Source organism: Hydra viridissima, unplaced genomic scaffold (genome assembly GCF_058129835.1).
Source record: "Hydra viridissima isolate aposymbiotic clone 2 unplaced genomic scaffold, HvirCarnegie_v1 scaffold_12, whole genome shotgun sequence".
NCBI classification, from domain to species: Eukaryota; Metazoa; Cnidaria; class Hydrozoa; order Anthoathecata; family Hydridae; genus Hydra; species Hydra viridissima.
The window spans coordinates 2,829,920-2,855,800 of record NW_028324311.1 but is presented as its reverse complement, the minus strand read 5'-3'; the positions used below and the strand labels follow the sequence as shown (position 1 = coordinate 2,855,800).

General features: G+C 27.9%; 2 protein-coding genes across 3 annotated transcripts; both read left to right on the top strand.

The window, feature by feature from the left end:
• Positions 1-116: 116 nt before the first annotated feature.
• Positions 117-17,871, top strand: LOC149880762 (uncharacterized). 2 transcript variants are annotated; one of them, XM_090069622.1, is made up of 11 exons: positions 117-271; positions 437-627; positions 7,944-8,123; positions 10,079-10,251; positions 11,222-11,316; positions 12,293-12,449; positions 13,159-13,225; positions 15,118-15,171; positions 15,959-16,185; positions 16,357-16,552; positions 17,578-17,871. In XM_090069622.1, exons 2-11 carry the CDS (start codon positions 444-446, stop codon positions 17,751-17,753), a joined length of 1,509 nt encoding a protein of 502 aa, XP_089925748.1. In that variant the 5' UTR covers positions 117-271; positions 437-443; the 3' UTR covers positions 17,754-17,871. The 2 variants fall into 2 exon arrangements, with proteins under 2 accessions (XP_089925748.1, XP_089925749.1); XM_090069623.1 differs by lacking the exons at positions 117-271; positions 437-627; positions 7,944-8,123 and adding an exon at positions 8,883-9,002.
• A 4,521-nt stretch (positions 17,872-22,392) lies between these two features.
• Positions 22,393-25,667, top strand: LOC145193809 (ras-related protein Rab-2). Its single transcript, XM_090069508.1, has 8 exons — positions 22,393-22,568; positions 23,417-23,488; positions 23,765-23,832; positions 23,962-24,044; positions 24,126-24,218; positions 24,432-24,468; positions 24,633-24,776; positions 24,916-25,667. The coding sequence occupies exons 1-8, from the start codon at positions 22,523-22,525 to the stop codon at positions 25,009-25,011; spliced, it is 639 nt and encodes a 212-aa protein (XP_089925634.1). The 5' UTR covers positions 22,393-22,522; the 3' UTR covers positions 25,012-25,667.
• Positions 25,668-25,881: the final 214 nt, after the last annotated feature.

Here is a 25,881-nt window from a genome sequence, read left to right as displayed (position 1 = left end):
TGCACGATATAAAGATGGTTATTTATTTAAAAAAAAAACTAGCATTTTGAGAAACATTACATTGTTCGGATTCAGTATTGAGATGGTTCATATTCTTAGAATTCAATTAGCTTCGCACATTTCCCTATGACGCTAAGAAAATTTCTTTCAACTATTTTAACGAACAGTACCAGCCTTTCATCGTGATAGAAAAAGTAAAAAATGAGGTTCCTGGAATATTGTAACCTTTGTATACATTTAGTTATTGTGGATTGAGCAAGAGTCTTCTCATGTAAGAACATTACATTAAGTTCTCTCACAGAAGAAAAGAAATTCTGATCGTAAAAGCTTAATTTTAAGCTAAACCAAATATTACTAGAAATAACGTTTTAACTGTACAAAAATCCCATAAGACTAACGAAAAAAAATTGTAACTCGTTTTTTAACATTCTTTTAGTAAGTTAATGGCATCTGTACCGCAAAATGCGCCAATTTGGGACTACAATCCTTGCCAAGTATCATACAACTCTAAAAACCATTGTACTTCACCGTTTCAAGGATGCGTTCGCAATATGAAGGTTTTGTATTTGGAAAACCCTCCATACATATTCAAATCGAAAAACGGTGATGTTGAGGGATACTGGAAATGTAAGTTTTTGATAGATTACAAATTACAACGTTTTTGTAGATAAAACGCAAATAACATGCAAAAAAAATCTTCTTCGTTAAATAACTTTTTTTTAAAAAAATTTTTGCAACTCCAAAAATATCTATAAAAAAATGTTTTAATGTAACTAGCCGAATGAAATTTCGAATAAGGTTTTTATGAATGTATTTTGAAAGTTGGCAACTTTATGAACAACATTTTACAAACATCTTTTAAAATGTGCAGAGATTTTGTATTTATATAAACGTCGCTAATGAGGGGCTCATAAAAAAGACCAAAAAAAGCTGAACATCTATAAATCGTCGCGCCATCAGTTAAAACTTTTAACAAACTTCTGAACTCAGTATATATAAATATCTCACATGAGCAGTGGCACTCTTAAGATTTAATCTAAGATAAGGAGTTAGTGATGTGAGGCCAGGGCAAACGGATTTCTTTTACAGAAACTAAATACAATAATATCAGGTTGCTATATTCATATATCAATAGAATATAGATAAGAAAACCTTTATCTGAGAATTTAAAAAAACTCTTACTTTTTCCTTCATCTGTTTGATTTTTGGGGTAGGTAGAGGGGCTCTGCTCTTCTTGAGTACTTTTTTGTTAAATAGGTGGGAGACATGCAGTTAAAAATTATTAAAAAATCTGCATTTTGTTAAAACCTACTGCTAGAAAGATATTCCCTTGAGATTTATATTTACATCATAGAGATAATTAGAAAAAACCATAGTAACGTTTCTTTTTTTAAATTTCCCGACATTTATAAACATAATTTGTTTTAAAAAATCTCCGAGCATTTTTAAACATGGCAAGTTTCATAAATGTTGTATATATTTCCAGTTAACTATTGCCAAATAAAAATAGCACAAGTCCAATAAAAACACAATGAAAACCAAGTTCTTTAATCATTGTGTGATATTAGTATAAATAAAAAAGTTTTATTCGACAGTGTAAAAGTTAGAAGGCTATAGGCGTATGGGCGTAGTATGGGGGGAAAGGCTTATTGCACTTCAGCAATAACTCAAACACATTAAAATGTTATATCAAGACAGGTGGATCAAAGCTTTAATATTTTTAAATTAGATGGCAAGCAGTTTTTACGCAGACCATCAAATAAAGAGTTTGATTCATGTTCCATCAAAATTTAATGGTGGAAGTATTGTGTTGTGGGGATGTTCCTCGTCATCTGTTGTAGGTCTAATTCATTTAATAACAAACATTATGACAGCTGATGTTTATATAAACATTCTTGAAGAAATAATGCTTCCGTATGCTGAGGATAGCATGCTGTTGCTTTGGACATATCAGTAGATATGTCCATAGTAATGGCATGTTATTCGTAGCATACAAAAAGTTTTAAAATCTTAGACCACTTCCAAAACTAATATAACGGTTCCAATATAACAATATAAAAAAAATTGGAATTGACCAAAACAATCGCAAAAATTAAATCCATTAGAAAATTTATAGAAAATTATGAAAGATGAAATAGTAAAAACATAAGGCTTAAAAAAAAAAAGAGAGATCTGTGGGGGGCCGTTAAAATACCATGGTATGCTATTCCGGTTTTAACATGCCAAATATGGGTCAATTTTTTGAATAGTCAATCCGTTTACCCTTTCGTGTATAAACAACCAATTTTTTTAATTTTTCTCTTTGTTTTTCCACTAAATTCTTAGTAATTTTTTAAAAATTATTATTCACTAAATTCTAAAAAATTTTTTAAAAACTATTATTTACTAAATTCATAGTTATTTTTTTAAAAATTACTATAAATTTATTGAATTTAGTGAATCTACTAGGCACTAAGTTCATAGTAATTTTTTTTAAAATTACTATAAATTTATTGAATTTAGTGAATCTACTAGGCACTAAGTTCATAGTAATTTTTTTTAAAATTACTATAAATTTATTGAATTTAGTGAATCTACTAAGCACTAAGTTCATAGTAATTTTTTAAAAATTACTATGAATTTAGTGCTTAGTAGTTGAGCTTAACGGTTTTTTTTTTTTTTCCATCACTGTATGTTTAACTACGTCTTATTTTACATATTGATGTTCTTCTTGCTCAGAGTCTACTTCCATTAGCGTTTTATTCTTTTGACGTTTTTACCTAGGGAAAAGCTGCCCATATAAATCCTCTCTGGACTAAAGTGTAAAAAACTACTAATACAATCAGATGTTTATAACCATTCACAGACTCAACCTGCTTCATTTTACCTTTCAAAATTGACATGTTTTGTAATAATGGCTTTAATAGAAGCTTCCTCTTTTTTAATTTTTGACTTTTATCACATTCTGAAACATAGCTGGCAAAATCATTTACAAAATGATACTAAAAAAATCCTTTACAAAATGATACTAAAAAATAACTATAAATATATAAAATATCATTTTCAATAAAATATAGCTTTGTTTTTCTTTGAAAGTTTAATTTATCGCCACCTTTTACTAATAGCCATCTTTGAATTTTGTCTTTTAAAAAAATGTAGATGTTGGTAAACTCATTACCCATCGTATAATTTTTAATAGCACACATGTTATCCCTGGTATACACCATCCCTATATACAACAACATTTTTCTTTGGGCATAAAGTTGTATTAAAGAGTGTATCTTTACAAAGACCACTCGTCATTCTAAGAGTAATGCTGGCTTTTGTTTTTGTTTAGAATAAAAGTTAGGAATAGTGAACTATAGAATTAAAATTTTTAAAAATGTCAACTTTAATTGCAGAGCTGTCTAACCATGCTTTTAACACCACAATATAAAAAATAATTACGCTAAATTAAATAAAAAAAAAAGTTCAATGTAGAGAGTTTGAAAAGAGTTTGATTGAACTTTGAATTTTGAAAAAGAAGGCTGGAGTTGGTTACTTTCGTTATGTGCATTATTCTAGAGCAAGACAATCCCTTCCAACTCCAGACTATATTACTGTTAATATTTGGTTTCTGATGTTTTGGTGGTTTTTATTGGAGGAAAATCAAAAATTTCATGATCTCAAACTATAAATTTTAGATTTTGTAAGTGTATTGAAATGATGAAGTATTTTAAAATGCAATTGCGTTATTCTGCTTTATCTTTATGCTTTATTTATAATTGATCATTCGTTGCTTTTCCAGATATACACCATTTAAATTGCAACATTTAGCCAGCTAATACTTTTTCAATTTTCAATTTACATTTAGCTCATATCATTTTTGTATCTAAAATATATATATCTAGAAAATTTATACAAGGCAAGTTTTTATGACATCAATCTAAGTTTTCTGATAAAAGAATCGTCAAAACAAAAAACGTTTTTTAAATAATTTATTACTAATTCGCGTAAGAGTTCCTCTGTTTATTATTATTACCTAATATTTATTATCATTTACTTATTTGTGCATGCGCGATGCATCACTCTCTTCAATTGATAGTTAATCAAATAACTACTGTTTTTTTTTATTTTACCTGTAAATGAATGGCCATTAAGTTTAAACATATTGTACTATTTTTAAATTATTTAATCTACCCAATTCCTGATTCCTCTGAAAATTAAAATATTTGTTAATTATTAAATTGTATAATACCCTACCAAATATTCTCATGAAATATTTTTTTTTTAGTTTTTGAAATAATCAAAATGCCAAATCCTGGTATACAATTTTTTTTTTTAATTGAATTGCAAGTGAATTTTTTTCCCCCCACGTTTGCAGCAGCTAAATGCTGGTTGTTAGAATTGGTGCTTTTCGTGAAAACGCAACTAAAAAAATATTCTCTAATTCAAAAGTTCAAGGATCAATAGAAGGGTATCAATAGTTGGGGTGTTTTAAATTCTTGGTAGTTAATTGAGATTTAGATAAATGTTAATTTTACATAGATGCGCTAAAAATACCTCTTCAATTCATCAAAACTAAAAAATAAATTTTTAAATAGTTTCTTATTGGGTTGAAAGATAACATAACCTTTCAACCAAAAAAAAAAAAATTTTTTTACTACAAACCGAATTGGGTCACCCATGTCCCAATAAAGTTTGATGGCATTGAAAAAAACAACTGCTTTTTGAGTTCTTAACAAAAATGTTAAGAATTGTGGTGAAAGTTTTACAAAGGTGCCGGTGCAATACACACAATCTTAATCTGGACCTATATTCAGGTGCAAAGTTATCAAAAGCCCAATTTAAATCAATGTTTAAATAATCCCTTCTAACAGATAAGAAGCGATAATTTGTCGAACAATTTGTTAGCAAATCTCAGTTCCGTGCAAATTTCTTTTGTTTTTCAGTTTTATTTGTAACTATTTGTGAGTTTAACTACAGTGCTGAATTGACACATCGTTAGCCTCTTGTTGCTTTATTATTTTTATTATTATTATCATTACTATTATTTTTATTATTATTATTTTTATTATTATTATTATTATTATTATTATTATTATTATTATTATTATTATTATTATTATTATTATTATTATTATTATTATTATTATTATTATTATTATTACTAATATTATAATTATTATTTTTATTATTATTGTTATCATTATTGTTATTATTTTTATTATTATTATTGTTATTATTATTATTGTTATCATTATTATTATTATTATCATTATTATTATTATTATTATTATTATTATTATTATTATTATTATTATTATTATTATTATTTTTATTATTATTATTATTATTATTATTATTATTATTATTATTATTATTACTATTATTGTTATTATTATTACTATTAATATTATGTAAGCTCTAATACAACGGTAAGATTAAAAGTGTTATTCTGGTTTATTATCAATATCCAGACGAGATTTTGTGAAAAGTGTACACGTTTCTCACAAAATCTAATTAAAGAATGTTAGATACGAAAATTTTTGTGGGAGGTTTCTTAAATCAGTGAAAACACGCCTTTGACGTTGATCATTTTAGCTTTAGAGCGCACATACTAATTCATAGATTGAAAAAACATACTAAAACATACAAGTTCTTTGTTTTTTGAATGAAGGACTTACTGAGGTCCTCTTTATCAAACAGAAAAATTTCATTGTACTGCGTATTAAAAGATGCGTCGCTACCTTTGAGGAATTTAATAGGTATTTTTTTCTACAGCGTGCGTTTGTCAGAAAATCATTGATATTGTTCTTTCTTCTTTTGGTTGGCTTAAGTTTGACTTTTTTTAATTATTCCGCCGATTAAACACTTTATTGTTAAAAGAAAATGAGATTTATAATTTTTAGTGTTGTCGGTGACTCAAAGTGTTTACCGCAAAAATGCTGAAATATGTTAAGTCATGTTTAACTTGACACGACAAATTTCTTTAATGGAAACTGAAATAGTTCCAGTTATTTTTACAGATTTTTAAAATAAACGTTTTTGCTTTTTTCCTTTTTTTAGCGTAACTTTATAATAGCAACTGCATAAATTAAGATCTTAATCATTGAAATATCTGACTTTCAATTAGATACAAAAAAATATTCGATTAATCTGTTCACGACTACCGCCTAATGTGCTGATGCTTGCTGACAAATTAACTGTTGTTGTGATTAAGAACTGAACCGTCAGTTTTGTGTTCGTTGTATTTTCATTAAAATTTCTATTTTTGGAAAAAACACACAAAAATGCCGAAAAGAGACTTTGCTCAAAGAACGAACAATTACCATAAAATTGACTTTTAGCCTTTCGTAACCAGTCATTGACTTTTGATGGAAAAATCTAGCTGTCAAAAGTCACGACTCGGCTACGAAAGGCCTCAACTTGAATAGCAAAAAAACTCTGAAGACAATTGCTAAGAACATCGCAACAGAGATTGAATGTTATCTTGATACACAATTGTAAGCACAAGCCGTAAAAATTGTAATTCGGTTCGATTAACATGATGGAATTGTTTCGGAACGAGATATATTAATTCAAGAATGGTGCAAGCTAGGCAAAAGCCTAGCTAACAAAAAATGCTAGCGGTTGTAATATGGAAGGGGTTTAGTAACGACTAGGGCTGTATCTTCAAGGGAAAAAATAGACCTTTATGTCTACCGAGGCTTTTTCAAGAAAACATACTTTCAAGTGGCCGACTATTGAGCATCTAATTCGATAATCTTTTTCTAGTATAACAATAACCAAAAGTATATTGCAGAAATGGTAAAGCAACGGTTGTCGAAATTCACGAATCCTCTCGGCCTTAATCCCATTGACAACTTATAAGGTCATTGGAACATCATTTAGATCGAGATACTCACCACAAAAAATTGGCCACTGAATGAATGCAAGTCAACCATAGCAACTTCATGGGAAAAAAATCCCAAATGAAGTGAGACCAGAATAAAAAAAACATCACAAAATTTAAATCTTTGCTGATTCCACGAACACTTTAGATTTTTCATATTTCATTTGGTACGCAATAGCTGCAAAATAACAATTTAACGAACTCGCTAACAGTTTGCTGTTAAAAAATTTTTTACATTTCAAATCTTATATACAAAAAAAAAAAAAAAAAAAAAAAAGAAGTTTACTTGGAGGAGAGTCAGAGGCCTAAATTTAAAAACCCAGCCGTGCGGGTTTTTTAATTTAGGCCTCTAACTCCCAAAAAATTGATAGAAATGACGTTATAGCTAAAACCAGAAAAAAGGGGGAGGGGGAGAAGGGGGAGAAGGGGGAGAAGGGGGAGGGGGAGAAGGGGGAGAAGGGGGAGAAGGAGGAGGGGGAGGGGGAGTAGGGGGGAGGGGAGCAAAATGAGCCTAATAATATTAATAACTGTAAATCATTTTTACTGAAAAAGAAAATTGAAAGGTAAAAAGTTGTAAAATATCACTTTTTTTTTTGGAAGGAACATTGTGATTTCATTAAAGCAAGAACTTTATAGTTGGTGTGATGTAAGTATTTTTAATATCATAGCACGTTTCTAAATTATTCTGTCAAAAAGTTAAAATCATCAGAAAATAAATAATGAGGAAAAGACAAAACTTGCAAGAAGACATATTTATCAAATCCAGTGAAGACTAATTTTTATCAAGTCCAGTGAACGAGTGATGTTCGGAGCGTTTATAAATAAGGTCACAGTTTATATGTAAGGTCACAGTTAACCCCCGTAATTTGCATTTTCCTATGCTCTGAAACTAAAAATGCAACAGCAAATAAGAACGTGCGCGATATTTTCCCTTACGAAAATTCCTTTTGCTGAAGAATTCCGTTGATAAAAACGAACAAAAGCTTGTAAAATAAACTTTTAATATTTTTTAACAATTAATTCACTATTGTAATAAATTATCTGTCACAACATGTTTGATAATGCTAAGCGTACATTTTTATGTTTTTAGATATGGTTCAGACATTTCTCGAAAACGTATGCTGTAAAACAGTTGATATGTTGGAGTTTATTACAAGCGACAACTATACAAACCAGGAAGACTTGATAAAATTTTGCAATGATTATCCAAAAAGATGCGACATTTCTGTGGGTGCGCTACTAGATAGCTCAAACTCAACGGAAATAGCAGGTTTAAAATATAATTTATCTCTGAACTGAAAAAAGGAGTAATTTTAATATCTATTTTCGGTTGGTGTGGTGTGTCAGGGGTTTTCAATGTAAAAAGAACAATAATTAGAAATCCCTGTTTGTCAGGAAAGTGGTTTTTATAAAAATCAAAATTTAGTTTCTCATATTAACAAATTAGTCTATTCAAAATAACTATTAAATGCGTTTCAATCATCTTTTTTGGAATTGCGTAATCTTTAAGATCTTACCAGGATTAAATTTGTAATAGAAAATCATTTTTTTAGAATTATTTATTTCCAGTAATTTTGATTTTTAAAAAAAAAATTTCTGCACGGTGATGAAATAGATTTTAGTGGCTTATTCATCCATCATTGATGATTATAGTATAAAGTTTAGATATCCCGCAATAGAGAAAAAAAAAATTAAAAAAAAAAAAAAAAATTTCGAATTTCCACTATCCGGGGCCAGCTGCAACAATGAAAGGGGCCAGTTTCAACAGTGAAAGGGGCTAGCTTTTTGTGTTTGAAAAAGATTTTTTTCTTTTCACACATTTTTAGTATATACTTCTTAATTCACAGTAAAACCAAAAAAACAAAAAAAAAACAAAAAAAAAAAAAATTAAAAACGAAAGTTTCATCGAAAAAAAAAATTTTAATAAACTTTTCAATTTTTATTTTGTTAAGTTTTAAAGCTGACGTGCTACTATTACAGCAACGTAATGTCAAATGCTTTTTGGAATAGATGACAAATATGACTCTTTAAACAGCACTGTTACAACTTGTCCCGGTCTCCCCTACAATCACTAACCATAATCAGCAAGCTATTCTTGGTCAACTATTGCTTTATTCTCTGATGATTTTCTTATCTTTAAATAATTTTGGTATGCTAATATTTCTTGTTTTACACTTTATGCTAGCAACATATATTTTATGCTGAAATCATGTAAATACGGAGGTCTAGTTGTTAGATTGTTGTAAAAATCTTGAACTAAATTGGAATTTGTCATACAAATGAAAATATCCTAGCACTAAAGGCATTTTATGGGCTGGAGACTGGCAAAGAGACTGGAAAAATATTTTTTACGTTTTGTACGTAGGATTTTTGTACGTAGGACCACAAAACAGGGATCTGCCAAGTAATTAATCAAATTTAGTTTTCAAATTTTGTTTTCATTAATCCCCATGTCCTGAAATATTCGAACCGAAGATTTTGAATTTTAAAATGCTTTAATGAAGTCTAGCTTTTCTTCTTTTTTCTTTTTAGCCTTTTTGTGGTTTTCTTCAAGTTGTCTTCGTCATTTCTATGGACATGATAAAAGGTTCTAAAACCTTTCCTTTATAGTAAATGCTTCGTGTTTCGTGCTTCGTGCTTCGTGTTTCGTGCTTTGTTCTTCGTGCTTCTTGCTTCGTGCTTCGTGCTTCGTGCTTCGTGCTTCATGCTTTTACTTGTTTGCCCAGTGTGTCTTTAGCTTTGATGAATTGAGTCGGCTATCGCAATACTTCTAAATAAAACTTGTTTTCCAAAAAGTGAAATCTGTGGAGTTTGGTTTCAACTTTTTTTTTTAAAGAAATTTTTTCTTTTCCTAAACCAGTTTCTTTATCTTTCACTGAGAATCGATTGAAGGAAATCTGAAGGAAAAAAAAAAGAAAAAGAAGATTGTAAATTATGTAAAAATTATCAGTTTTAATAGAAAATGTTAGTCCGTTTAAACTTTTGAAATGTTATACCTATAACTACTGACACATTATTAACAAAGGTTAATTTATATCATATTATCATATATTATATTGTCTTATATTACACTATTACATATATATTATATTATCTTACATTACACTATTATATATATATTATATTATGTCATATTATATAGTATTATGTTACATTATATAGTATATATTATAGTATTTTTTATATGTAAATATGTATGAATTTAGAACACATGCTTTTTTTCAGATAATAGCGCAAGTGTTTTAATGTCCACATATGGAGCTGTATTTATCACATTACAAGGTGAAGTGTGGAGAACTTCACTACTTGCTGTTGCTGATGGTATTGTTATGTTGTGGCCTTTACTTTTTATTTCTATGGTGCTGGCAGTTGTATCTGGCTTGATAGTATGGTTTTTCGTAAGTAGACATGTCTTGTGTTATTTTTATATAGTTGTGCTAATGTACACAATGAGCCATTAATTCCAAGAAGCAATAGAATTTTTTTTTATTCTTTTAAAATTTACTCTTAAAAGTTGCATGCATGAAAACTAGACTGATAAAACCCGTCCAAATATTAGACAAGATAATTTAATGAACAACAAACTGTTTATGAAGAAGAAAAAAGCCCAGTCATACTAAAAATCATGCATATTAAAATCCACCAACAAAAGCAAATCAAGAAGGCAAAAACAGAGAGGAATTAAAAAAATATATATTGAAGAAGAACCTGGCTTTTTAATGAATCTGGAGCATTTTAAATAACATTTGATTTTTTTTTCAACTTATCTCCATTTTATGTTTTTAGCAAATAGAACAAAAATAAAACAAAATACCACTTAATAGGTTTATTCTTCTTGCTTTGAAATTTGTTTAAAATATATTGGAAGAGGTCAGGTAGCAGAATAAATTGCTTTACATTTTATAAATTTACATTATAAATGTAATCCACCAAAACCTATCTAGTAAAATTAAAAATAGTTATGGCAGTGCTTTATAAACTTTTGAACCATACCAACTAATTTAGTTATGCTGCAAGTGAACACCTAAGTAAATATATTATTAGTTGAAATACCAAAAGAAATTTTAAAAGGTTAACTATTTACGGAAATGATTTCTTCTAAAATGACGCCCTAAAACGAGGTAAATTTTGAATACTTGAGGCAAGTTTTGACTTTTTGTTTTTAAATCAATCACACTTAAAAAAAAAAAAAAAAAGAGGATTAACTTTAGTGACACAAACGCTTTGTTAAAGAGTTTTATTTGAATTGAATTTGACGACCTTAATTTTTAAAACCCTTTATTTGCACTAAAATCTGCAAGTTTCTACGTAGAAGAATGCCATTTAAAATATTCGCTGTAAAGGAAAATTTTAAATTTTGCTTTTTAGGAATCCAATACAAATCAAGAGCATTTCCCGTCTGATTTCTTAAACGGAATATACCAAGGGTTCTGGTGGGGTGTTGTTTCCATGACAACAGTGGGGTGAGAATTAAACTTTTAAAATTTACTTGAAATCTTTTTTAAACTTTTTTTTTTTTTTTTTCTTTTTTTTTACTTCTTCATTTTTGTGTTTTCATTCTTCTTGCTACGGTGTGTTGCTTGAGTTATTGTACCACTTTTATCTCATTCAGATTTAGAAGATTTGTGCAGTTCGTTTTAGAGAGTCTTTATAAGAACTGAGTCCATATGGGTTATAGAATTGTTATATATATTTCTGAGACATCTTACACCGATTGAAAGTAAACATTAAAAAAAAAAAAAACTCAATAAATCCCTTCCGTTTTTTCTTTCTACATATAAATTAATGTTGACCATGGCCGCAGGGTTAAAATGGGTATAAATGGATATGGTGCTGTTTCGATTTGTCATTTGATTCAAAGTTGAAAGTAGTTGATTCCTAGTCCTGATATTTAAAATTCCTTACAATTAACATTTCAATTCATCTTAAATTTGTAAAAACATTTTATGAAAATTTTATAAAAAATTACTTTTTCTAATTTTCAAGCTTTTTTTAAACAAAAAAATTAAAATAAAACCAAATAAAAAAATCTCAATCGATTTTTCTCAGCTTCAATCATGGGTTTTAACATGGAGGATACAATTGTATATCAAACTAAATTATTCATCCTTTGCGTCGACTTTTTGTTTTTTCTCGTTAAAAACGCATAAAATATCAGTCTTTAAAAGTAAATTGAATTTTATAATAACAAACTTCTTATGCAATAATCGCAGCAAAGAGTCTGTTGTGGTAAATTTATATAAAATTATCACAATTATCACAGTATTTATAACAGCAAAGAGTTTGCTGCAGTAATTTTATACATACACTTGTTTGGTAGATTTTGTTCAATTTTGTAAAGATTTTTTCGGGAAAAAATTCTGGAAAAACCAAACGCACTTAATTTATTAGCTTTTAAAATCTTATTTTGTTTACTAAAAATTGTTTTTATGTTTGTAGCTATGGAGATAAAGTCCCGATCACAGTACCGGGACGGATTTTTTCAATAATTTGGCTTATCATCGGCATTTCTTTGATAAGTGTCATCACATCGATTCTCAGTAACTCAATGACAAAAGGATTGGAGCAGCCGGCTGTGGTCATAAGTGGTAAAAATGTAAGAAAAAAATTTGTAAATATTACTTGATAAGTTTTTGTTTGTTTGGGAGTTTCTAAGTAATGCAGCAATAACGAACAACGAAAACTTAGGCCTCCAAAAAAATATTGTGAAAGCGTTTTAAACAAATGCAATTATACAGCTTAGGTGTTTTTGGGAGCTGAAACCATAACTCGCATCACCTACAGTTCTCTAACCTGAATTTTGAACAAAAAATGACCTGGATTTTTAAAAAGGTGCAAAATCGACAAGTGTATGTTTAAAAAAATAAACTTATCTAATAGTATAGATTTGTTTAATTGCAGATTTTATTTAACACGCCATGTTTTTTTAATTGAAAACTTGCCACATTATAATAAACTTTTTTGAAATTTTTTTACTACCGCGAAAATTGGTAAGAAGCTATAACCGAAGATCAAGTACAAGGCGGGAAAACAAAAACCAGTACTTGATGTGGCATTTACCACAACTGCCACCATAACATTCTTTACTCTTACTATATGTTTTAGTAGTACTATATGTCTTACTATATGTTTAGTATATATATATATAAGCGAAGTGAGAAATCAATTAACAATAAAATGAATTTTTAAACTTCTAGATTATTCTCTTTTTTTTTTTTTATTCTTCTTCAAAAATATTAAATTAAATGATCTTTTTTTTTTTTTTTTTACCAAGTAAAAAGATAAAGAATGATTTATTTTATTAGGTTGCTTATTTAGCGCTGGATGAACTTGCTGAAAATACAATCAATGATAAATCTGGGACACCCAAAGGTATTTTTGTAGCTTTATTTTCATGAACTTTTTTTTTTTACGACCATCAACATACTTTTAGGATTATCATCTTGTTATTATTTCAAAAGAAAAAAATCGTTGTCAACAATTAATAGGCTTGTTTAATTTTACCTCAAATATTATCAACCTCTATCTCGCGAGATCCCGCTTGTTTCTAAAACTCAAACACTGCATTTGTCTGCTTTTTTTTAAAAAATGACATTTAAGTAGCGTTTCAATCGTTAAATTGATCAAAAAAGCCGAAAAAATTGCAAAAATTCAGGAAGCCAGAACTCTCTGCGGGCAAAAAAATTTTTGGGAAGCAGCCGCCAATAGCTGCGGAAGAAAAGTGGAGGCGAGAAGATTTCTGCTGTTTGTCAACTCGGGTTCAAATCTTAAATCTTAATTTCAAATTTACCAACAATATAAACCGGTACAGGCAAATTATTCTTCAGACAGGTAGTTATTCGTTTTACTAGACACTTATGTCACATAGAGCATAAGACCGTATGTGGTATCATTAAAAACGTATCTTTCATGGTTTTCAAAATACGTAAAGAATGTTTGCATGTGGAGATGTAAGCTTTAAAAGTTGAATTCATTGAAAATCAATATTTTTGCGGTGATTTATATTTCGCTTGTCCAAACTATGAAATGAAATACCTTTAGTGATCGAGTATGCCGCATGCAATACGAATAGGAAGATTTAATGATGAAAATGGTGAAAAAATTATATGAAAGTAAACTTTCATTAAATGGCCAAAATTTTTGTTTTGTGTTTTCAATAAAATAGACGCATTTATATTTTTTCTATATGATTTAATAAGCACATTTAAAAATTGTTTTATTTCCACAAACCACGTTATCATTTTAAAACAAATAAATTTATGACAAATATGAGCAAAATAAGAAAATATTAGAAGTATATAATATTCTCTTTCAACTTTACTGCAATTCAGTTTATCCATCTTTTTTTGACTTTTGGCTTTGCATAAAACATAGTCTAAGTTTTAGATTGTAAAATACTTCTAAGTTTTCATTTGCTCTTCTTTGAACACTCCGACATCTTTTACGTGCACGCGTAGACAATTTATTAATAATTAGCCTATATGTTGTTCACTTTTATTAACAGACTTGTGTTTTGTTTTTCGACGCGCATTAAGATTAAAACCATGATGCTGGTATCGGTAAGCCTATCGAGTAATAAAACGTAAGTTTGGTAATAGTCATACCGAATTTTTCAGACGGGAGCACAGCAAGTGTTTGCTATTCCGGCATCCAGCGTGGGTAAGCTCTACAATATGGGTGAGGCCTAATGCACTATTGTTGAAAAAAGTAGTGTAATAATTTGTTGATACAATCAAGTGGAATTTGGATAAAAAGATTTGTATAACGTAGATTTAGGATTGTTTTCAAATTTTTCAGTATATTTACTTTTAATCTGTTTGAATGCGCGCGCTCGCGCACACACACATACATATTATTAGTAGATAATAGTATAAAATACTTTATAATACTAAATACTAATATATGATAATGTATAAACATATATATTATAGCATTTAACAATGTATAATAATATACAATAATATAAAATTATATATAGCAATATAATATATATAATAATGTGTCATAGTATATAACAATACATGATAATATATGGGAATATGTAAATAGAACACATTAGAAAAACATAGGTTAGTAAAAAATTTGTTATCGACAAGGTCAATCATTATGTACCAGAATGAGTCTTCAATTACATACATTGTATATAGGATGCAATATATAAAATGTAACAATATCAGTTATTATAGAACTTTCTATTCGCAGTTCAACAATAAAATAAAATTGTCACGTGTATAATAATATATAAAATATTTATTTTCCTTTAGTGGCGAACGACATAGAAGAGCTCGAATATAAAGTTGCGACGGGTGAAGTAGACGGTGGGTATACTATTCATTTACGAATTGCACAATATTATACTTGTAATATTTCTTTTAAGAAAAAAAGGTAAATGAACTAGATTTAAAAAAGTCTTGTGTGTCATGAAGCATTTGAAGAGCACACGGGAAAAAAACGACACCGTCATGTTCTCACCGTTGGCCATTTGATTGGCCAACAAAGTTTTTTTTTGGAAAGATAATTAGAGTTTAAAAAGAGAATGACCATTAGAAAAATCTGGTGAGAAATATTTCTTACCTGTGTAGAAAAGAACAGGATTCGTATAAAACAATTTAAAACCGCCATCTTGCTTTGATTAGTTGATGAGTTGTGTAATCTTGTGTATTCAGTAAAAATTATTCAAAAATTTCTTGGTTTTAAATTTAAAACGTTTACGGTTGGTTTTTCTTCAAATATTTATTTTATGAGTTTCAGAAAAATACTCAAAAAACTATCGAATGCGTTGAAGTGGATTGTGTTTGAGCGGATTGTACTCTAGCGAATTGTGTTTGAGCGAATTGTGCTCTAGCGAATTGTGTTTGAGCGAATTGTGTTTGAGCGGATTGTGCTCTAGCGAATTGTGTTTGAGCGAATTGTGCTCTAGCGAATTGTGTTTGCGCGAATTGTGTTTTTTAAAAATTATTATTGCAAAAAGTTCCCTGTTCGAAATTAGCCCTGAAGAAAAAGTTCGTCACCAATTTTAGGTGACGTCACCAGTTTAGCAATAAACTAGTCTTTACTAATCCTTTATTTTCAGCATCTAACGAACTTTTTATATTTTTACTTAAGGCTTTGTTATGGATGAAAAAATGTTACTTTACCACTATAAAAACCGGCTAAAGGATCTAAATGTTAAATGGATTCTACAAACTTCATACAAATATAACGACGTATTCGGTTTAATTTTTTACAATGAAACTACTGCTTCTGCTTGGCAGAATTGCTACAATGCTTACATTAAAAAAAATGAAGAAAAAAAAGAAACCATGTTGGCAAGTTTTATCAGTAAGGTGGAGGTATGTAAGAGTCGATGTGGGCGATGATTTCATCAGTAACTTAGAGTATTTGTTTACAAACAAATATAATTTATTAAGTTTACCATTGAGATCAAAACTAACAAATAAATAAATAATAATTTGATACAAATAGTTCTTTACATAAAGAAAATTTCTAATCAATATTTTTAGGTAGATTCTGGCATCCTAGAGAAGGATCCATTGAAAGTGTTTTTAATAGATCCCTCTTCAGATGAGTTTATTGGCTTTGTCATTTTCAGCTTTGTATTTTTTGCCTTTTTGATCATGGTTCAAGTTGCTTTAAATTGCTTTAAGCAGCATTTTCATATGAGTCATTCAAAAAACAACCCTGGGTACACTGCTAAAGGTAAGTTCGGCAAATGTTTTAATTTGTACATAATAATGGGAAAAATAACAAAAAAAAAAATAAATGCGAACTCAAAAATGAGCTAAGTAAACTTAATTAAGGTGAACTTAAAATTATTATTTGTTTATATTTGTTTATATTTGTTATATATATATATATATATATATATATGTTTAATACTTTCCTCTTTTAAAGCGATTGTCTAGGAACCTTACTATAGCTAAACAATTTATAAACTTCGTCCCTCACGGTGCTTTTCTTGTGTCATTTCACTTCAAAACAACAATTTCTTTTGATTAAACTACAAGTTATCATAAATGATATAGTTAAACTTGTAGATTACAGGATCCAAATACTTTCGGAGATATCTATTGTTGATTATTAAGGGCTGGAAAGGTGTTTATTAAAATTATTTTGAAGGTTTAAAAAAGGAAAGAATTATAAGTACATTTGGGTGTCTTTCAAACAATTTACGTGTGGAGCATTTTTAAACAAATAACATTTTTGGACCATTTCATTTTATGAGAGAATCTATATTTTTTCAAAGTAGTTTTGAAAAGGTTTGATCCATTTAAATCCAACTTAAAAATGATATTCATAGTGAATTACTGCATCTTTATTAGTAAATTCAAGTATGCTAGCTTTTCTACTTACCATACAATTAAATTACTCGTAGCAAAAATGCCTGGTTACGAATCTTTAGTTCATAATTAGCAATTGAACCTATTTTATTTAAACTCATTGATAATTAAAACCCATGAGGCTGGGTTCAAAAAAATTAAAATTAAAACCAGCCAAAGTCTTTGACAAAGGATATCTTCAGAATATTCCTAGTACACCTGGTGCTTACATGAAAAAAGAATTTGTGCCAGGAATGGATAGCCCAGGTATTTTGCCATGGAATGACCCCAGTTTCGTTTGTAACAAAGCGTTGCAATAATATTGAGGCGTTAAGCGTTTGTTTTTTTTTAAGATTTTGAGATTTTTTTAAAGTATTAAATTTTTTTTGTCTTTTTCAAATGCAGTGGTTGAGCCGCCCCCCGAAGAAGTTATTCTCTCTAACATTGTGGAGGAAACGTTAAAACAAACCGAATGGAAGATTAAAGAGCTCGAAAAACAAATGAAAAATGATATTTTGAATATGTCAAGAGCCATAAGAAGTCAAATTGCATCGACGCGCTTAAAATCAGCTCTTACATAAAGTAATAAAAAAAAAAAAAAGAAAGAAATGCTTGGTTTTGCACATTTTCTTTTAATTGCATGTGACCACTTGTTTTCGTGGTACTGTGTGAAACCACGTGGGTTCGTATAAATATTAGCTTACTTTAGTATATATATATATATATATATATATATATATATGTATATATATATATATATGTATATATATATATATATATATATATATATATATATATATATATATATATATATATATAATATAAGTAACCTTAGATAATCTTTTTTTCTCACAACAAGTTCATAAATTTGAAGGAGCATTTTATAAGCTTTAACACTTTGTACTGTAAATATTAAAAATACATTTGCAATTAAATTTTTTTGCCTCCATATTTTCCGCCGTAATAGCTGGTGAAATACTTATAATTAGAAATATTAGTTATTTTCTAAATAACAAATTCAGTTAAAATTGATTGGTACCAATTTCTATATGTGCTTTGAGTTAAAGGCTGTATTAATGTGGTACATAAGTGTTTGTATACTCCCCTTTTTCTCCCCTAAACTTTAATCATTATTTTTTATTCAAAATACAAATGAAATTTCATGAAAAGTTACATTAACTAAGAAAGAGCGACCAGTATTAATTTTGGTTACACATAAATGTTTGTAAAGGCGCGTCCGTGCAGATTAACGAGAAAGTTTATATACATATATATATATATATATATATATATATATATGGTATAAATTTGAAAGCAAATATTTTTTCAGACTGATTTATTGTTTGTAATGAAGTAATCAGGAGTTTAAGAAGATACTTTTGAGATAAGAAGATACTTTTGTAGTTTGAAGTTTTGATTTGGAATCAAAATCTAAACTTCAAAATTAAAAATCAAAACAAAAGTTTAGCATCAAAAATCAAGTTTGAAATATTTTTCTTTTTTTTTTTCATTGTTTTTCTTTTTTTTTTTTCATTATTTTTCTTTTTATTTTTCATTGTTTTTCTTTTTTTTTTCATTGTTTTTCTTTTTTTTTTCATTGTTTTTCTTTTTTTTTTTTCATTGTTTTTCTTTTTTTTTTTCATTGTTTTTCTTTTTTTTTTTCATTGTTTTTCTTTTTTTTTTTCATTGTTTTTCTTTTTTTTTTTCCATTGTTTTTCTTCTTTTTTTTCATTGTTTTTAGTTTTTCCATTCAAGTCTGAAACAATCTTTCATCTTCATCCTAATTTACAATTTTGGCTTAATTAACGTTATGTTCCCTTAATCCCTTACAACAGCATAAGAACATCCTGCTAATTCTTCAGAGTTTAGAACCAAATCAGAATCTCAATCATTTATTTTATTACAGCCTGATACAGAACTGCCATCATTTGATGTGTTTTCCAATATGACTTTTTTTTAAAGGAGGTTAGAGGGTTGATTTGATTTAGGTTAGACTTAAATTGGAAACCGCAACAATCTGCTCCAATGGTAAAAATAAAACATTTTTTTCCATAAAACACTTTTTCTTGAAGAGACCGTAATTGATTTACACTTCTGAAGCCACAGATTTTTTATCAAGAGCTTCTTAAAACTCTGTAAGGTAATAGTGAAATTGTAATGAACTGATTAGAACAACGAGTAAAATTTGCTGTTATCAAAATGTTAAGAATTTGCTGATTTTTTATTTGATAAAAAAAAAATCAGCAAATTCTTAACATTTTAATCACAATGAAAACTTATTCAAATAAAACTTTAGTTAAAAGTGTTTGCCTTGAGCATTTCCAATATTTTACTAAATCTGAAAACTCGGCTTCGTAGAATTTTTTATATATCATTTGTTCCTCTTTGTAATCCGAAAAAAAAATTTGATAATGTAAAAAACGTTTTTATGCTATACTCTTGGTCCGAGTCGTCAAAATCCGGGTAATCAGAGTGGTCAAATACATTTCTTGTATTTAAAAATCTTTTTTTTTTTTTTTAGTATGTCTTTTAATAAGTTCCAAAAACTTTTGCTAATATTTATTAAAAATTTGTTAATTTACATTCTCTAGCCAGCTTTGCTCAGTGAGACCAGAGTGTGCTTAAAGCGAATAATGGCTACATATCTTTAAAAGCATATTTTGCGACAATATGAATCTATAGCTAATACTCAGAAAAGACTTATATTCAAGCTGGTTAATTGAAAGCATGTAGTCGTAGCAGTTGCTGAATCTTAAGAGTTTGCTGTTAAATTAGATAGCTTTTCAATTGTTACAAATAAATATTAGGGACTTTTTTAGCAAGAGTTTAGTTATATATTGCAATATCAAAAGTACTCTTCCCCCCTCCACCCCACCTCAACCCCTTTCTCAATACTGGTTGGTTTCCGCTGATAAGCTACGTTACTTAGAAAGTAATAATAAATGAGAAGGAAATGACTTTTATTGATTGCTCACAAAATCAGCTTCTCAAATATTGACTGCACCCCCTTAAATATATGTTCTTCCCCCTCTCTCCCTACTTTGCAACAAAATCTAAATTCGATATTAAAAATATTGTTAAGTGTGAGTAGAAAGCCTTTCAGATGTATTATAATGTGAGGTATTGATTGCTCTCAAAATTAGCTTCTCAAATATTTTACTGCGAGGTAACGGTTTGCAAAGTTTTTTGATTTTCATTTTCAGATTTTGAATAGTTTTAGAACAAAGAAATTTAATTCCGGCAAAAAAAAATATTATTAACTTCTCTGACCCGACAGTTAACCACTTTGACCGAATTTGTTCACAATGACCGGTAATATAAAATTAAATTTTTTAGCGTAACACATCATTATGTCAGTTACTTAGTCATGGAATTCAATGGTGACATATAATTTGAGATTTGACCACTTTTACCGACCTAATTTATCATTATGTCTGGAGATGTAACATTAAAAATTAATTTCGTTAAGTCAATAAAACTTCAATAGAAACAACAACTGTAAAATCAAAAATCAAAACTGTAAAATCAAAAAAAGGTTCTACTGAAGTGACAGCTCTTCCAAACCTAGATACAGTTCTCTTTTAATGATATTGCTTCTTCTGATTCACCTTATTAATAGGTTAGAAAAACACAAAAGTCTTTTTCGTGAGGTGAATTCAGGGTGAATTCTGTTGGCAGTTGTTTCATTGTTAGTTTGTAGACAGCTTTTAGGTAGTTTGTACTTTTTACTTTCAACGGATTTGAAGGGAAATAGAGAGAAAAAGGGACAGGGAAGGTGTGGGAATGCATTTAAAGATGAAATTTAATTTGACTTTATATATTTTTTAAATATCTATGGATGTATAAAAAGAATATTGTATAGTTCTGCATTACTATACGATATTATCATATGATACTATTATACAATATTATTATACGATATTAATATATTGATATTATTATACGATATTATTATACGATATTATTATACGATATTATTATACGATATTATTATACGATATTATTATACGATATTATTATACGATATTATTATACGATATTATTATACGATATTATTATACGATATTATTATACGATATTATTATACGATATTATTATACGATGTTATTATACGATATTATTATACGATATTATTATACGATATTATTATACGATATTATTATACGGTATTGTTATACGATATTATTATATGATATTATTATGCGATATTGAACGTTTCATTTTAATTTACTTTAGTTAAAAATCTTTTTAATATCTTTTTAGTTAAACTATTGATAAATAAATGTCTACATCTGTATAAATATTAAAACTATTTCCTGGGCAGGTGGCCAAAAATGGTGTGCCAACATTTTCTCTACTTTTAAAAAACCTTTTATAGAATAAGGGAAACATTTGAAAACCCGCAACACCGTGAGAAACCATAAATTTTGAGTTATAAATTATTTTTAAAGTAGTAAACATTTCTTGCTTAAAAAAATAACAAACCAATCTTAAAAATAAAAAGTATTTAGTATATATGAAAGAAAGTAAAATAATAAAAAAAAGACTGAATAATTTTTTTAAAAATTATGTCAAGATTACGTTTCAAAGCTTCGTAGTTTTTTTGCTGTTTTATTGCTTTTGACCATTAAAAAGATCACTATCAAACTTTCGTTTTCCAAAATTTTTTACTAGCCTCTGAGCTACTTTGCAAAGATAGAGTTTCTGCAATAAGCCTGGTAGTCGATCTCGAGTTGAAGATTAATAGAAGCAGTTGCGCAATATTATTTATATAATAACAATAAATACAGCTTTTAAATACCGCCTTTTTTACTCACACATACCGCCACTTTTAACTGCCCAGTTTTTATCAAACCACAGCGAAGAGGAAGTGGGGGGGGGGGGGGGGAGGGGGCGAACTCCTTATAGCTAAATCCGCTATTGAGCATAATTTGATGTTTTCAATTTTGTTAAAATTTTTTTTTAACCTAAGTTTGAGAATTCTGTAATACATTATCAAAAAATTTTAAAAAATTGGCATAAATTAAAAGATTTTTCAAATATGAGTGCGAAAATTTATTGTAAAAGAATAAAAGACAATTCAAAGGATTCAAGTATTACATTTTAATAGCGATCTAATTAAATTCTCGACTCGTTACTTACGTCATCGATTAGGAATAAAATTTTCACTTTAAACAAGTTTTAACTTTTTGTTTAAATCGCGCCTCGTAATAAATGACGTTTTCATTAATTTGCGCATGCTCAACAATGAACAGTCGAAAGAGTAAATTTTGCTAAATTGATTTTTTAATCACAACTTATTTTCGTATCAATTATTTGTGCTCACCTTTTGCTAAGTTAGAATCAAAAAATGTCCTATGCATATTTATTCAAATACATCATAATTGGAGATACAGGTGAGAATCAATCTTGATTGTTGATAAAGATAATTAGGGAATAGGTATGATATATATTGAGATAGTAGGTATCTATTATAACTTCTCATATTAGCTGAGTTATTATCAGGTATAATATATTACATATATATAATGTATGCTTTATATCATATATATGTCATGAATGGATAAAAGAATTATTGATGGATTGTTGAATATATATTATATACACTTGCACAAACATAAATATATATATATATATATATATATATATATATATATATATATATATTCATGTTTGTGCAAGAATATATATATATATATATATATATATATATATATATATATATATATATATATATATATATATATATATATATACAAACACACACTCATACATACATATATAAATATATATATCATATATATATATTTATATATGTATGTATGAGTGTGTGTTTGTATATATATACATATATATACATATATACATATATATATATACATATATATACATACATATATATATACATGTATTATATGTATATATATATGTATGTATGTATGTATGTATGTATGTATGTATGTATGTATGTATGTATGTATGTATGTATGTATGTATGTATGTATGTATGTATATTGTTGTTTTGAGTTGTATTATTTTAAAATACAAATTCTCATGCTCATACGAGAGTGCTCAATATTATGTATAAATAGAGTGATATATGTATATATATGCATATATACATATATACGTATATAATTTACATGGTGACTGTTATATATTTTAGAATTTCTATTTAAAACAATGTCAACTTTTTGATTTTATAGTTTGACTGGTATTATGATGTTTTGATATTATTTTCTAGGTGTTGGTAAATCATGTTTGCTTCTTCAGTTTACAGACAAGAGATTTCAACCTGTTCATGATCTCACAATTGGTAAGCATGACAGAGTTAGATATTACAGTATCATTCTAATTTTATGCCTATTAATGGTAAACAGGCACAACCTAAACCAGGCTAGTGTTTGTAGTGTGAATTCTCAAAACTTTTTTGTACTTTTATGAATTAAACTTAAAGTAAAATCATGTCATCAGGTCTTGACTTAGCAGATATCTTTTTTTTTTTAAAATATGTTTCTGAATCTGAATATACTCCTAACTATTAGGTTGTTTTTTTCCTGGACTTTGTTTTTAATTTGTCTTGGGTGTGTAGGTGTTGAGTTTGGAGCTCGAATGATTACAATTGATGGAAAACAAATAAAATTACAAATATGGGATACAGTAATATATATATTTTTTTACATTATATTTTTTAAAAATCTGTACATTTTTATATACACACTATGGTGTTAAGTAAATCATGTCAATTTACAAGAAGTACTATATTTTGTTTTGTAAAATACACAAAAGGCTGGACAAGAATCATTTCGATCAATTACACGATCATATTATCGAGGTGCTGCAGGAGCTTTACTTGTCTATGACATTACAAGGTAGAAACTTTTTTGTAATTTTTTACAGTTTTTAATGGAGTATAATATACATGGACTTTATGTTATTTTATTGTATTAAAGGAGAGATACATTCAATCATTTGACAACATGGTTAGAAGATGCTAGACAACATTCAAGCTCAAACATGGTCATCATGCTTATTGGAAATAAAAGGTACAGCTTTTGAGTAATTACATTAATTGCAATTTTAAAATTATTTACCTAAAAATTTTTTTTCTGCACACCAACTAATTCGGAAGATTTTAGTATTTTTGTCAACTCACAAAAATTTTTTACTTTTTGATATCACTTTTACAATTTGCAATGCTGAGATTTATCCAATGTATTTTATGAGCTCTGGTGATGATTGATTTAATGCTTGTTTAGTGATTTAGAAGCAAGAAGAGAAGTTAAAAAAGAAGAGGTAAACAAGTTTTAGCAAAACTTTCTATCATTATTTCTTGCGCACACAAAAATCACTCTTAAAGCATCAAACCATTTGGCTGACATATCTCTTACATTATTTTATGAATTTACTAAGGTTTAGGTATTTATTTAGTTGAACAACCTTTGTTTAATATGTTGTAGGGAGAAGCTTTTGCTCGTGAACATGGTCTTATTTTTATGGAAACTAGTGCAAAAACTGCAGCTAATGTTGAAGAAGCATTTATCAATACAGCCAAAGAGATATACCAGAAAATTCAAGAAGGTGTTTTTGACATTAACAACGAAGTATGTTGAAATTTTTAGTTATTAAAAATATATACCTAAAGTTAAAAGTTTTTTGACATTAACAATAAAGTATGTTGAAATTTTTAGTTATTAAAAATAAAGTTTAAAGTTTTTTTCAAAAGGAATCTTTTTTTTTTAGGCAAATGGTATCAAACTTGGTCCTCAGCATTCGGCTTCTTCTCCATCTCCTATGGGTGGTGGAGCTGGAAATCAGCAAGGTGGTGGTTGCTGCTAAACATAAATTAATCTTAAAAATGTTTAAACATGTACATTAAAGTTTTCGCATATAGAAAGTCAGAGATATTCAATTTAGATATTCTGAAAACTGTATATTTTAAAATGTCATAAAACCTTGTATGCTTTACACAGAGCCCTTCTAATTTTCACAAACATTTAAACTTTCTTAAATCTTCTCTAAATAATTTAAAAAAAATTAATATGAAATTCACTTCTGAAAAAAAAAAAATTTCAATGTAGAAATCTCTTGCTTTTTGGGAACGTTCTTGAAACCTTTTGGATTTTTTTTTATTTTTTATTTTGTCAAACGTTTTTGTCATTTTTTCCAATTGATAAACGGCCATGATTGTTGATGTAAAAATATTGTTTCGCGTCATTCTGCCGAAATATTTTATTTATTTAACAGAAAGTACTAAGGTGACTTCTTTTCGTCTTCTTTCAACTTTTGGAAAAAAGTTTTATGCCTTTTAAATTTTCTTGAAAATGTCAACCAACAGAGTTGTTAAGAGAGAGGAAGTCAGCAGAGATCAACTCAAACATTATTTATTTTTAAAAAATTCGTGCAAATTTTCTTTATTTTTTAATATTATACTACTGTTAGTATTTCTTAAATAATTATAAGTGATTGTATTGGAAGATAATATTAATGGATTATTACCTTGTTGTGAGTCTCGTTGAGCAAATGTCTCCGTTCACCATCAAGTGAACCTGAAATGCATGGTTCTTGGTTTATAGTTACAAGTAGACCAATGCTAAACATTTTTTATTGACCAAATTTTTAGGGAGATATCCTTAAACTTTCCAATTTATCTATATTATATATCTACAAATTGGCAAGTTTATTCGATAAATATCGATATTCAATTAA

What these genes read in the sequence shown, in the direction of transcription:
- LOC149880762 (XM_090069622.1), top strand. Translation starts at nt 444, where the DNA reads ATGGCATCTGTACCGCAAAATGCGCCAATTTGGGACTACAATCCTTGC. An exon ending in TGGTCATAAGTGGTAAAAAT is followed by an intron (nt 12,450 to 13,158) that starts GTAAGAAAAAAA and finishes TTATTTTATTAG; the next exon opens with GTTGCTTATTTAGCGCTGGA. An exon ending in GTTTTATCAGTAAGGTGGAG is followed by an intron (nt 16,186 to 16,356) that starts GTATGTAAGAGT and finishes CAATATTTTTAG; the next exon opens with GTAGATTCTGGCATCCTAGA.
- LOC145193809 (XM_090069508.1), top strand. Translation starts at nt 22,523, where the DNA reads ATGTCCTATGCATATTTATTCAAATACATCATAATTGGAGATACAG. An exon ending in CTTGTCTATGACATTACAAG is followed by an intron (nt 24,045 to 24,125) that starts GTAGAAACTTTT and finishes ATTGTATTAAAG; the next exon opens with GAGAGATACATTCAATCATT. An exon ending in TTTTTGACATTAACAACGAA is followed by an intron (nt 24,777 to 24,915) that starts GTATGTTGAAAT and finishes TTTTTTTTTTAG; the next exon opens with GCAAATGGTATCAAACTTGG.